General features: G+C 42.9%; 1 protein-coding gene across 1 annotated transcript; it reads right to left on the bottom strand.

The window, feature by feature from the left end:
* Positions 1–1,451: 1,451 nt before the first annotated feature.
* TBC1D25 (TBC1 domain family member 25) lies at positions 1,452–13,606 on the bottom strand. The gene is made up of 6 exons (XM_018558003.1): positions 13,486–13,606; positions 8,838–8,947; positions 6,810–6,961; positions 5,709–5,830; positions 4,638–4,826; positions 1,452–3,146 (listed from the first exon to the last, which is right to left on the bottom strand). The coding sequence occupies exons 1-6, from the start codon at positions 13,573–13,575 to the stop codon at positions 1,689–1,691; spliced, it is 2,121 nt and encodes a 706-aa protein (XP_018413505.1). The 5' UTR covers positions 13,576–13,606; the 3' UTR covers positions 1,452–1,688.
* Positions 13,607–14,004: the final 398 nt, after the last annotated feature.

Raw genomic sequence — 14,004 nt, 5'->3', positions numbered from 1 at the left:
AATAGTCAATGGGGTCAAATAAACCACCTACAGGTGAAACTCGAATAATTAGAATATCATGCAAAAGTAATTGCAGTAAGTGCTGCAAAAGAGGCCCAAACCAAGTACTGAGTACATATGCATGCTTGTACTTTTCAGAGGTCCTATATTGTTCTATGTACAATCCTTGTTTTATTGATTGCATGTAATAATCTACTTTTTTGAGGTTGTGGATTTGGGGTTCTTGGGGTTTTCATGAGCTGTAAGCCATAATCATCACAATTATGACAAATCACGGCTTGAACTATCTTGCTTTGCATGTAATGAGTCTATGTCATATATTAGTTTCACCTTTTAAGTTGCATTAGTGAAATAAATGAACTTTGCACGATATTCTAATTATTCGAGTTTCACCTGTATGTTAAACCACAGTGAGGAATCGAAAGGAGCAGGATGGTGTTTCTTGAACGAACAGTGAATGTGGTTTTCGTTCAAGAAGCTCCATCAATTCCAAAATCAAATGTTAAACTCAAACAAAATTTGGAAAGACATCTGTGAAGTCTCTGATGGAGTTATCGAATGTTCCGATGAAAATTGTTCTTTTATGAATGTTTGTACGAAAATCTCAGTGTTTGGCCAGTTTTACAAGCTAAACTCAAAGCTTATCAATTAGCTCCCTCCAGTGTCCGTCCTTTAAACTGCTCCTAAACTATTTCATATGTTGGAACCAAACTTTACTACGTGTTCCTAAATAGTATTCAGTCAACATGCAGTAACCCTGGTCTCTAAACTGTCAAGTTGCCTTTGCTCTTGGGCCTCCAAAATATATGGTTCCCATATAATCCAATGCCGTCAAAGACATTTGTAGTTTTTAGACCAGGCTCTTAGTGTCAGAGAAAAATCCTTATAGGTCCTCAACTGGACAAAATTGGGCTCATTCAATAAAGCAGCTTGGAATAGACAATGGGTCAAGTTCAGTAACCCTCAGCCGTCAATCATATTTCAGTTTGTCCAGTTCAGAGCCAAGTGAACTCTGCTGGGGATTACTGAACTTTGCATACTACTTTTTGCCATATTGAATAAGCTCGTTTGTCGTAGTGCATGTATACTAAATGCATTTTATATGCTTTATGTCAACTTAAGATATAGAAAAACATTTCCTATCCATAAGGTGGATCTAAAGCACACTACATGCCTTAATGGCGGCAGACAATATAGGCAAACACTAGCGATTCCTTGATAAATCCCCAAACAAAAGTGCATTGCACGCCAAATATAAAACTGATGTTTATATGATTAGCTTGTTGTTAAATGTCACTTTTTGGTGTGCAGAGGCACCGAATCATGACATTGATCAACATGAAATTGCCAGTCCCATATTTTTTGTGTGCCACGTTCAACTGTGGTCACATATAGTTGCAGAACACAATGCGTAGAAGGTAAATTAGTGTTTTACTAATGATTGTTTTTCTTCTGGTCTTGAGCTAGATTTGATAAATCAAACCTGCTCATCCCATTCAAGCCAACGAAAACATTTTGCATTCCTAAATGTCATTGTTCAAATATGGCGATACAACATATGCTAGAGACTTCTTTGCAAATATTGGTCTGCAGAGCAGATGCTAGTCTTTGTTCGATCCCTTTTACCGCATTGCTTCTAGCCTGGAAACATTGGTACCTATGGAGCTGTGAAATGATGGAGGAGAAGGTCAGGAAGTGGAAGGCGATTCTGCTGCTGCCTCATCTCCCTCCTCGGAATCCCACACCTTTGACTGTAGATAGTCTGCAAAGAGAGCTTTGGCGCGGTGCAGCACACGGTTAAGGTTGTGCCTCCTGACCAGGCGGTTAAAGTGCATTGCCAGCTCGTCATAACCCATGTTTTGTTTCATGATCTGCTCGCGGTGTTCCAGCAAGATGGAAAGGCATAAAAACAGCATGAAAGGATTGCCGCGCCCAAACTCCTGGGGTGGGGGCAAGCTGATAGGGGCTGGGGAAGTGGCCGGGGAAGTGGCCACAGTCTGTTCAGCTTCAGGCACAGCCTCATCTTCCGACATAGCAGCAGAGGTTTCGTCAGCATGGTCCGCAGCTTCAAGAGATGTTGAGCTCTGTGAAGTTGGGGAGCAAGAGGTTAAAGAAAGAGCAGATATGGATTTGGTGACACTTAAGGAATCAGGAGGTTCTATAAGGGGTTCTTGTTCCCACAGCCGTTCTTCATCCTCCTCCTCCTCCTCTGTGGATTGTCTGACCTGCAAAGTGGGACTCGTTGCTAGATCATCAGTCTCAAAACTTGTCCGTGCTTCTTTCTCCTCATAACATTTGAACTCCCCGAAGCTGGGCTGTTTCAACAAAGGACATCTCAACACTGGAGGTCCTTCCTGTGCAATAGGCTCTTTGCTTTCTGTCACAGTCACCTCCTCCACTTTTTTCTCCACCACTTCGTTCGCCTCCTCCTCTGGGCTTAGGCCGCGGTCAGGCCTCATCATGTGCCTTTTCCGCGTGTTTTTCCGATACTCTCCTGGAGCGCAGGGGGGTCCCACCAGCTCCACCTCTTTTTCTGGAGGATCTGGAGGCAAAGAGCTCCACATGACTTCTAGCATTCTCAAGGCATCCTCAAAGGCAAACTCCCTTTTAAGCTCCAGCAGCAGCCAACGGTAGCAGAAGAAAAGGTCATCAGCACCGCGTGACATTAGGTAGGTGTTGAACTCTGGGTCAGAGTAACGCAAAAGAAGTTTGAGGTGGGAGAACTTAACGGACATGCACTCGCCGTCCATGCGGAAGTTGCCCTCAAGCCTCTTCATAATGCCGCAGAAACAGATGAAGGCATGAGCCTCGTTGTCCATGACTGCTAAGATGGGTGATGCAATATCGCTCATACCCTGGCAGTAAGACACCTGTGGGTGGGTAACGGCATAGGTGGTGAGCAGGTCATGTAGGGCCTGCAGGTGAGGGTTATCCTCAGAGCCAGAGTAATAAGGGTGGGTGCGGTCCGTTCTAAGGACATCTTTCATAACGTTACCCTGGATGAACTCTAGATCCTCCTGGCTGCACCTCTCCCTCCACTCGCTCTTCAGCTGATAATACTCTCGGGTTTTACTCTTCATGTAATCCAAGCGTTCCTGTCCCGTTAGCCCGTCTGGGTACACATTCAGCAGGTAACGCCAAACGACCTACAGTAAAAAGGAAAGAAAACAAAGCAGGATCCACAGGGTAAGGGAATTTCAAATCTAAAGAGGGTATGGGAAAATGTATCAGAATAGAAAACAAATTAATCAGCAATTCCAAGCAAAAAGTAATAATTCATTGAATCGCTATAGCAGAAATTGCCACCATTTTGTACTTTATTGCACACCGTTTTAAACAGCCATAAGATGCCTGCTATTGTCTTTGTTTTAGCCAAGAAAAAGCCCTATTCAGCGTGCCTCTCTGATTTAGAGTGCCTGTTGCAGTTGCAGAGCAATCAAGGACAGGCTGAACATAAATCGAGCAGTAGCGGATTCACTGGGTGTTTTATTTACTTGGCTTTTAGGCATAGCAGGGAAGACAGGCGCCCAAACAACAAAGTGAAACTAAAGTAGAACATGGCAAAGGAGAGGGTTTTCTAGCTAATAAAAAGAAAAGCAGGTGTTTTGTGTTTATGAAGGTAAGCTTTAAGTTGTAAAACCCACTGCTATCAATCAACTACTGTTTTGTTGAATCATTGAGCATTGGAGTTGAGAAACACAAATAACAGAAGGGGGGTCTTATTAGGGCAAGCAATAGCATGAATACCCTTATCCTGCAGGAGCTGTTGTCATTCATGAAGCTATAGGTAAGGCAAATGTAAAAGATGGCTGTATTTTTAAAAATGCATTTGTTTGCACATATAGGATTGAACCCACTAAGCTTTAACAAACATCTAAGGCCACTTGGCTAAAAAAAATAATGATCTTTATGGCATATAACACATGCATTATAGCTTAGATTAAGCCTATGACATACTACATTTTCTCTACCAGTGCTTTAAGAGCTGACATAAAAAGGTCCAGGCTAAAGCTCTGTTTACATTCAGCTTGGCCTTGTCCACTCTGTAACTGCAGACAAGGAAAGGCAACAAGAGAGGCATCAGCTCCACACACCTGTTTGAGTCAACACCTACGGTGCCAGGGGTCCCTGCAAAGTTTGGCTACAGTGTATCCCAACCAAGGCTGAGAACAAGGAAGACATCAGGGCTTCCTCTAGATGTACATACTGTCATTCTGCTTTCCACAACTGGCTATGTGGCCACATAGAAGGAGCACCCATTAGATATATTTATGCAGGGGCTGACTGCTTCTAGCAATTTGTGATCTCCAATGATTACATTAATACAATACAAAAATCACTATGGCTGTCGCCACTAAAAACATGAAAACAAACAGAATGTATTTGAAGCAGCTTTCATTGTTTTAAGTCTTTGCATTCACAGTGAAGACTGCAAAGTGTTGGTATTTACATAAAGCAATGTATGATTTGGTTTAGGCCTGCAATGACACTGCCTAAAGCACAGGGGAAAAAGGTAAGAAGTCATAATTGCAAGCCTGCTTAGCTTTCTAACATATATCAAAAGAGCTTCCATCCCTATGCATTTAGAAAAACGTGGCTGCCATAACATGCAAGTTTATAAATGCCCTTCTCTTCACCTTTCTTAGTGAGGGTTCTACTCCGCCGTGGTATATGCGCAGACGAAGCTCTTCGGGACGGGTCAGCTGTCCTTCGTGGTTTAGGTAAGTGTGGAACTCCACATCACTGAGCGGTGGCTTAAAAGGTTTTATATCCTCACCATACGTCCAGCTCAGTGCCTGTTGCATACGGGAAATCGTACGACCTACCTGCATCACAAGAAAAATTCCATAGTTAAAGTGTACCTGTCTACTGTGCACAATATAGGCAGACAGCTTAGGGGTAAACAAACATTCATAATTTTCTGTCCACACAAATTCTACCAAGCAAAATTGAAAACCTTTTAAAAATGTATGTAAAGCCAAAACGTTTTTATTTTTATTTGGATACAACAGGAAATAGTTAAAACCACTGTTATTTATTCATTTTTGCACTTTGGGTTTGGGTCCCATGGGAGAGATTTCCCTCACACTGTTCAAGTGACAGCATGTTTGGATTTTACTTCACTTACCGTTCTCGTAAAAATGGTCACTGTGAGCAGTATGAGAATGCAAAGTTTACAGAAAAGTTAAACTTGCTTAATTAGCCAGTGCATCTCATCTTCTCTTTCTGGAAGAGCTATTGCGAAATCTTCTGCATCCAGAAAATTTTGGGTGTATCAGATGCCTGGTCCCCTGCTGCACACTGTGCCCTACATCACTATAGGACACAATAGTAGCGTAGGAGCTGGCAAATGAAACCAGTGCACAGACCTTTTTTTATTGTTGTTTCCTTATGGGGAGATTTCCCCTTACTTCCTTTCTGAAGAGAGAAAGAGAAAGAAAATCTCTCCAAAGCAAGTGGAAATACCCACTTAGAAAGCTGCCACTGAATGAGATGTCCTCACTGGACGATTTCCCCTCAATTCCTGTTCTGGTACAACATGGTGGATTTCAAAGCACTTTATGTCCCAGTGACAAGTCAAATAAAGAAGATAAATCTTTATGGCAGGGTGACAGATTCAATACCTTCGACGCTATATCAAACCTAAGTTCTAGTTTGAGCTTTAAATTTTGAGTGGTCTTCCTCAAATGTGCAGAGCTGTCTCTCACCTGGGACAATAAGGACTGAGTAAAGGGCAGAGCCGCAGTAAATGAACGCTTGTCCACAAGAAATAAGTCGGTTCCAATGACATCTTTCGGGCTGATGATGTCCCAGTCTTCAAGGAGAGGACCTACAATATTAAGATTACCCATTAGCTGGCTACGGTGTGCTTTACAAAGAAGGAACCTGGTATAAAGTGATTTAAAAGGGAAAGTCCACTCAAAACAAGAGAAATGCTAGCAGCCTAAAGAGGACCTGACCTGGCCTAAAAAATATTTCTAAGGGAACATATGTCCCAGTGGGGCCTCCTGTGGATTTTAGGCTCAGGCTGAAGTTATTTCCCATCAACTGCTAAGCTCATGTAATTTAACAGTCAAATGCCAAGGTATCTGCAGCCCATTGTAACTGTGGTATTTGACAGTTGAATTAAAGGAGGACGGTCTTACAGCCAAATGGGGCAGGGGAAAGGGGGTCAATGTACAGCTATGGCCTAATATCCAAGGGGTTTCATAGAGACAGAAGAGTCGAACTGCACAGGAACCCCAACATCCTGGCACTTCAGCATTATTTTCTTAGAAATGTTTCTGGCCAAGTTAAGTTCACTTTAATAGTACCTTCTGGTTCCTTTTCTAAACCGACTAACAAGTGAATTGTACGTTCAAGGTTCAGTCCAACTAAAACTGATATATCAGTTTCTGGTAGATACTTAAAGTTTTATCGCCTTTACATGGTTACTTGTATTTCTCAGGTAATCTTTACCTTGCTTGTATCCCCAGTACTGCATGTCTGCTGTGACAATTATTATAGGGTCTTTTTACTGGATGTTTACTTTCTACTACAGATAATACAATGCAAGGGATTGTAATACCCACCTTTGCAGAAAATGAGACGGTAAGGTGGGTAGGTGAAAACCCAAACTATGGCAGGGAGATCTCATTGTTAAAGTCCCCAAGAAATAAAGAAGTGAACTAATGACACTTTCACTGAAATATCTCTTTTGGTGGACTGACCTCTTGAGCTGCCCAAATGCACAGAAGGCACACAAGGCTAGCTTCATGGCACTACTATTCTTTGGGAGTCTTGGCCTCTATCTGAGCCCCTATACTTACTGTCCTCAGATGGCTTAATGTCCAGCTTCAGTTGTAGGTATGGTTTGGAGGCGCTAGCGAATGCCGTTCCCAGGTCCCATTCGGACATGAGTGACAGGTAGTTCTCGTGTCCCTGCTTGTCGCGGCCAAGGTAACTGATCCCAAAGTTCTTCCTGTAGACAAAGAATATTGTCAAAGGTGTGTATAGCGGATTAGGGAGCTGAGAGGACAGCACGAGGTCTAAAAAAATAATTAACATTTTTTTTAAACAGGTAAATATTCTATATTTACATATTCCAGCCAGCAGGTGACAGTCAAGGATCCTATTTCATCTGATGCTACCAGAGCTCAATAGCTGAAGTGTGGAATACACATAAAGCTGAATATGTCAAAGGAATGATCCATCCTTCTGCTTTGTTTCTCTGTAGTTCTATATAAACTTTCAATTAGAAACAGAGAGGGGAATTTATCAAAACTGGAACAGACAAAATCTGGAGCAGCTGTGCATGGTAACCAATCGGCATCCACCTTTCATTTTCAAACCTTAACTGAACAAACTGAAGAGAGACGCTGATTGGTTGCCATAGGCAACTGCTCCAGATTCTTCTGCTCCAGTATTGATAAATCCCCCCAGACAGTTTGAATAGAAGACAACTGCTGCTGATGTGCTCCCATAATACTCTCCAACACAGTCATGGATGCGCACTGTAAAAAATGAAGATGAATTGTTAAAAAAAAAAAAATTTAATCCTTGTTTTGGGACAACCTTCACTAGGCCCAAGCCCATATCGGCTCTCAATCCACTGCTTTCCATCCTCCATAACCCTGCTTTCACTCCAGGCCTTCATCCTACAGTCTTTGCCTGGTGGACGAACAAAGGGATTATGAGGATAGTGGACTAGTGCAACAATCAGGGAATCCTGTCTAGATCAATTCTTCACAATAAATTCCACATGCCCAATACAGAGCTTTTCCGCTATAAACAATAGTCCATGTATTTTAATCTTTGGGGCAGCAGACAAATATGACTACAAAGACACCTTTGGGACATCTTTGTTGGAACCTCAACAGAATGTCAGGTCACATATCCACTATATACACCATCCTTACTTCGACCCCAAAAACTGCCTTTTATGGAGAGGTGGGAATAAGACCTGGGCGAGGGCTTACAACAGCCTCAAGGGCATCTCAATCATGTATTATTACTTCAATTACAGAGGCAAGAGTTCTAATAAGAGGTATTATGGAATATGGTCCCAGCTTGTATAGCTTCCTTTGTTCCTGGCACCTCACCTAATTGTTTCAGAATTGGGGAAAGCTGGGGTCGGGTTCACCACTTCTTCTATCCCTTTTGAAACTAGTCAAGACCAAGCTTTGCTGAATAATGATCAATTAAAAATTGTTGGCCATACTCAATGAAAGGATAGAAGTCTTCAGTAGTGCCTGGGACGCCTGGATACAATATCTTTCTGGAGCCTAAAGGGATGAGTAGGATAGTTGCTCTGCAGGGCTGAACCCCCCTTCCCCTCTCTATATTATCTTTTTTCCTTCACCCTTCCATTCTACAATGAATGCTCAGTATGTTCCTCTAAAGTTCTGTTTTCTCATTTTACATGACTGAAGTGGCAAAACATTTGTCTGTGTTTCCTCTACTTTGGCCATGAAGACGCACAGAAAAAAAATTGTAATACTAGGTACATAAACGAGCCACATGCTACCCATTTGCATGGGTTACCACTTTGCAATTTTGTTTTTGAAAATAAATCGAATAAAAACTATTTCAAAAACATTAATTTCAAAGTTTATCAAATGCCCCCAAACCTTTAAAGATTCTCTTTCACTGGGAATTTTCTGGTTCCACAATCACTGCTCCTGCCCAAACCCATTCAGTTTTCACATTTAGGTTCTATTTGAAGGCTCCCCCCACCAGTTAACTTTTCTGTAAAATGTAAACATCTTGAAATGAGAGATCTGACTATCATCTAACAGAGGTCCAATTTGGAATGACAGGATTGAGAAGGCCACATGGTCAACAATGACGCAACTCACCCATTTAAATCAAAGGCCCGGGTCAATATATGCTGAAGAACATCCAGGGAGGTGATCTGGGGGTCCACGGCAAATGACCGGGACTCTGGCTGCAGGACACCCTCGCATTTCTATAGGATAGAAGGTAAACAAATGCCAGGCAAAGCATAAGTAAGACATAAAATGCAAACAACAGGTGAGAGAGACATCATGCAGACATTATAGTGGTATGCCAGGAAATAAATAAATAACACCAGTGAAATTATTTATTTATTAACAAACAGTTAAGGAATCCAAGAGCAGCTGGAGACTGGTGAGGTCATCTCTCTGCTCTCTTCTACTATAAGTTTGGTCCTTGCCAGAACATTTCCTTGAAGCACACCAGACTGGCTTCCAGTTCTGCTCCTCCCTCTCCCAATTTGAGTGTTGCTGTACAGGGGATTGTAAGAGGATGACATCAAGTCAAATTCAGGTACTTACATTCATTGCATTAAAATACATTCAATGATTTGATTAATTAATACAGAGCTGCATTTATTTTGTCTTTTATATCTGCCTGGAGTTTAGATTTAAATACTGCTAGTATATCTGCTTTAAATATATATTGTACTCCCAAATGCCTAGAAAAGTAGATGTCACATAGCAAGCGAGAGGCTATTCATTGTGAGCCAACCAGTCTCAAGAGCATTGCCCAGTGCTCCCAATCTAACATGTTTAAGGCACTGGGAGAGTTTAGGAGAGAAGTGCCCAAGGAAGACACCAGCTGCGTGATGAAGCTCATGTAAAGAGCAACAAACCTACGAAAGTGACAGCAGACCTGAAAAGAAGATACCTGCTGTTACCTTTGTTAGTCAGAAAACACTCCTCTGTGTGTCCTCAAACTAATTTCACAAGGGCTTAGTTATGTGATCCTGCTATGCCCAAACAGGAGACAGAAAGCCAAGCTCACTAAGATATAAGGCATTTGTTATTTGCTACAACAATTTTCATTTTCAGTAATATGACTTATTAGTTCTCATGGATGAAAATAATATTTGGAGTTATTGAATTGTGTTATCAGCATGAAGTCAGGCTTTTTGCACAGTGGTAACTGTCATGCTACAGAGGACCTTGGACTGGTTGCCATGGGAAACAAGACTTTTTCCTACTCTGCCCTCATAAGGCATGCAGAATGACTTGGTGGGACTGTAGTTCAGGAATGGTCGATGGACAGAACAGAGAGAACAGACACATAATATATACAATGTATAGGATGTACATAATGGAATGCTGATATGCTGTAGATTACAGACCAAGATCAGTCAGGGTAGAAGTGGAAGTGGCATAATGTGCATTATATATGGGGTGCATAGCCAATACCCTGTGAACCGGTAGGACGGCAAAGGTAATGTACAAAGGAGGGGGGGGGGGGGGGTTTGGGGGTAGATTAAGGGTAGAAATGGTATAACACATAAAAGATTTTACACAGCAGGTTCTCATTGTTTTGATGGTAGGATAAGCACATGTAGCCTAAAGGTGGGTATACAATGGACAGGAGTACAGGCTATGAGTGGAGGGTGGGATGGGTACATAAAGTGAAACACTATAGGTAATACACACCGATCAGTCATAACATTATGACCACTTAGAGATGAAATGAATAACTGATTATCTTATTACAATGGCACCTAGAAGTGGGTGTGAGATATCAGGTAGAAAACTGACATTTTGTTCCTGAAGTTGATGTGTTGGAAGCAGAACAAATGGGCAAGTGTAAGGATTTGGGCAACTTTGACAAGGGCTAACTTATGATGGCTAGACGACCGAGTCAGAGCAACTCCAAAACTGCAGCTCTTGTGGGATGTTGCCGGTCTTCAGTGGTCAGGACCTACCAAAAGTGGTTCAAGGAAGGAAAAGTGGTGAACCCGCAACAGGTGAAAAAGTTAATGATGGTTCTGATAGAAAGGTGTTTGAACACAAAAGTGCAATGCAGTTAGCTGTGTATGGGGCTGCATAGCTGCAGACCAGTCAGGGTGCACATGCTGACCCATCTACCGTCAAACCCGCCTTCAATGGGCATGTGAGCATCAGAACTAGACCACGGAACAAATCCGAAATGGATCACGTTTTCTTCTACATTATGTGGATGACCAGGTGTGTGTGTGTTGCCTACCTGGGAGAGAGATGGCACCAGAATGCACTATGGGAAGTGTGATGCTTTGGGCAATGCTCTGCTGGGAAACCTTGGGTCCTGCCACTCACGTGGATGTGACATGTAACACCTCCCTAAACATTGTTGCTGACCAAGTACACCCCCTCATGGAAACAATATTCCCTGATGGCAGTGACCTCTTTTAGCGGGATAATGCACCCTGCCACACTGCACAAATGGTTTCAGAATGGTTTGAGGAACACAACAATGAGTTTGAGGAGTTGACTTGGCCTCTAAATTCTCCAGATCTCAATCCAATCGAGCACATGTGGGATGTGCTGAAAAAACAAGTCTGATCCATGGAGGCTCCACCTCACAACTTATAGGACTAAAAAGATCTGCTACTGAGGGCTTGGTGCCAGATACCACATTGCATTGCAATTTAGTGCACAGCATACCTTCAGTGGTCTACTGGAGTCCATGCCTTGACAGGTCAGGGCTGTTTTGGTGGCAAAAGGGGGACCTAATCAGTATTAGGTGGGTGGCCATAATGTTATGGCTGATCGGTGTAATGGAGGGGTGCTCTGTGTTATTATGGTATTAGGGGAGAGAAGGCTGAGGGTACACAGTATAAAGGAGAGCGGTATGCAATGGGTGAGTAAGATGGGGCTAGTAGTAGGTGAATTTGTTCTGAATGGTTGAAGGTGTTTTGCAGTCTATCCAAGCCCCTTCTTTAGTTCTAATGAGTTGCATTGCAGTGCCATTCATTTCAATGGCACCCCAAACGCCCCTCTCAGCTCTAGTGTGACCGCCCGGACTGGAACGCACGGTACCGCGGTGCTGTGCATTCCAGTGCAGTGCGATTGCAAAAAATTCTGCATGCCGTTTTATTCTGAAGTAAACGTTGTAACACTGCATTTGTGTAATTTATTTTAAATTAAGGATGGTATTTTTTTTTTTTAAATGTATCCGAATAATGGAAAAAACAATCGGCTAACTAATTGATTATGAAAACAATCATTAGTTGCAGGCCTAAAACCCTGAAAGCTGCCCAGTGTTATGATGGCCACAGGGACAGGGCAGGGTAAGGGAGCCCAGTAGACACAGTGTACAGTTTATGAAGTGGATGGCATATTACAAACACACTGAGGGGAGTTTATCAAAACTGGAACAGACACAATCTGGAGCAGTTGCCCATAATAACCAATCAGCTTCTCTCTTTCGTTTTCAAATCTTACCTGAACAAACTGAAGAGAAAAGCTGATTGGTTGCGATGGGCAACTGCTCCAGTTTTGACAAATACCCCCCATTATATTTTACAGCAGGCACCATGTTTAATATGATAACACAGTCACAGGATGAGGATATAATGGTAAGTATACTGTACAATGGTTAGCAGATATAAATTATGGGTGGAGGCGGGGGGGGTCACAAAATACTACTATTGATAAGTGTATATGAAGTTGAGGAACCCAGTATTATGATGGCATCAAAAGGGGGCACAATGACTGAATACAATACAGAGGAGGGTATACAGCCGGCCCGGTGTTTCAATGGGAGCAAGATGGGGGAAGGATGAGGGTAATATGGACTGAGCAGCAGGGTATAAATTGATAGGGTATATAGATAATGGATGGAGGCTGAAGGGGTATATAAGTTGCATAAAGTTTAGCACTTTAGATAATATAGGATTCTGGCGGAAGTGATGGCTAGCAGGTGCCCAGTGTTACAATGGGACCAGGATGGGGGTAATCTGGACTGAACAGCGGGGTATAAATGGACAGGGTATACAGATAACGGGTGGAGGCTGATAGGCTCATATAACATGCAGCCAGCAGGTGGCCAGTGTTACAATGGGGGTAATCTGGACTGAGCAGTGGGGTATAAATGGACAGGGTATACAGATAACAGGTGGAGGCTGATAGGCTCATATAACATGCAGCCAGCAGGTGGCCAGTGTTACAATGGGGTATAAATGGATAGGGTATACAGATAACGGGTGGAGGCTGATAGGTTCATATAACATGCAGCCAGCAGGTGGCCAGTGTTATGGAGAAGAGAGTCAGAAGCGGGTATACAGCAGACAAGTACAAATTATGGATGGAGACAGGAAGGGCTACATAAAGTTTAGCATTATAGACAATATAGGATTATGGGGGAAGTGATGGCCAGCAGGTGCCCAGTGTTATGACAGCAGGGGGGAGGGGAGCAGGATGAGGGTATGGAGTACAGAGGAGAAGAGTATATTATAGACATGGATGTGTAGATTATGGATGGAGGCTGGAGAGGGACAAATAAAGTGGTATACTATAGATAATATGGGTGTATATGGGGACGTGTCCAGTAATTCATTATGACATGATAACGGTACACAGTACATATGAGGGAGTATACAATGCACTGGGTTTATATATTATAGGTAGGGCTCTGCACACTACAGGTATAGGTGTATATGGGGGTGCCCAGGCTATGATTGCGGTAGGGAGGATACAGGAGGTAAACAGCACCAAGTCACGTGACCTGGCCTGCCAGACTCACCCTGACCCGGACCCGCACCACCTCCCGCTCCTCTTCCTCCTCCATGTCCCGAGCCTCCTCTGTCCGGGAAACATCCGGGAATGACGTCATCCAATTCGTTACCCACTGCACTCTGATGTCATCGCACCCCACCTACCAACAACACGTTCCTTCTGAGCCTAGAGCGTCAACTCTCTCAGAAGCCGTCTCCGCCTGAAACGCCGCTCTGCGCCATTTTTGTGGCTACCAAGAGCTATTGACTTTAAGGTGTTGGTCCACAACAAAATGGCGCTGACTCTGGGGACAGATAGGGACAGTGGTCAGCTGGTTAGGATAAATGACAGGCCAGGTATTGTTTTGACGTGTCAGTGGCACACATGTCTGAGGTTCCTTGTTGTCTGGAAGAGGAGGAGGGAGAGCCTGAGGGCTAACAATATGGATACAGATAGAGCAATGACCACATAATAATATCTATTTTATATAAACATAATTATTATTACCTCTAGTATCCTTATTGTGTGTACTGCACACTATTATTAT

Source organism: Nanorana parkeri, unplaced genomic scaffold (assembly GCF_000935625.1).
Source record: "Nanorana parkeri isolate BGI_ZX_2015 unplaced genomic scaffold, ASM93562v1 scaffold315, whole genome shotgun sequence".
Taxonomy (NCBI): domain Eukaryota; kingdom Metazoa; phylum Chordata; class Amphibia; order Anura; family Dicroglossidae; genus Nanorana; species Nanorana parkeri.
The sequence above is the reverse complement of the archived record's forward strand: the minus strand, read 5'-3'. Positions and strand labels throughout refer to the sequence as shown.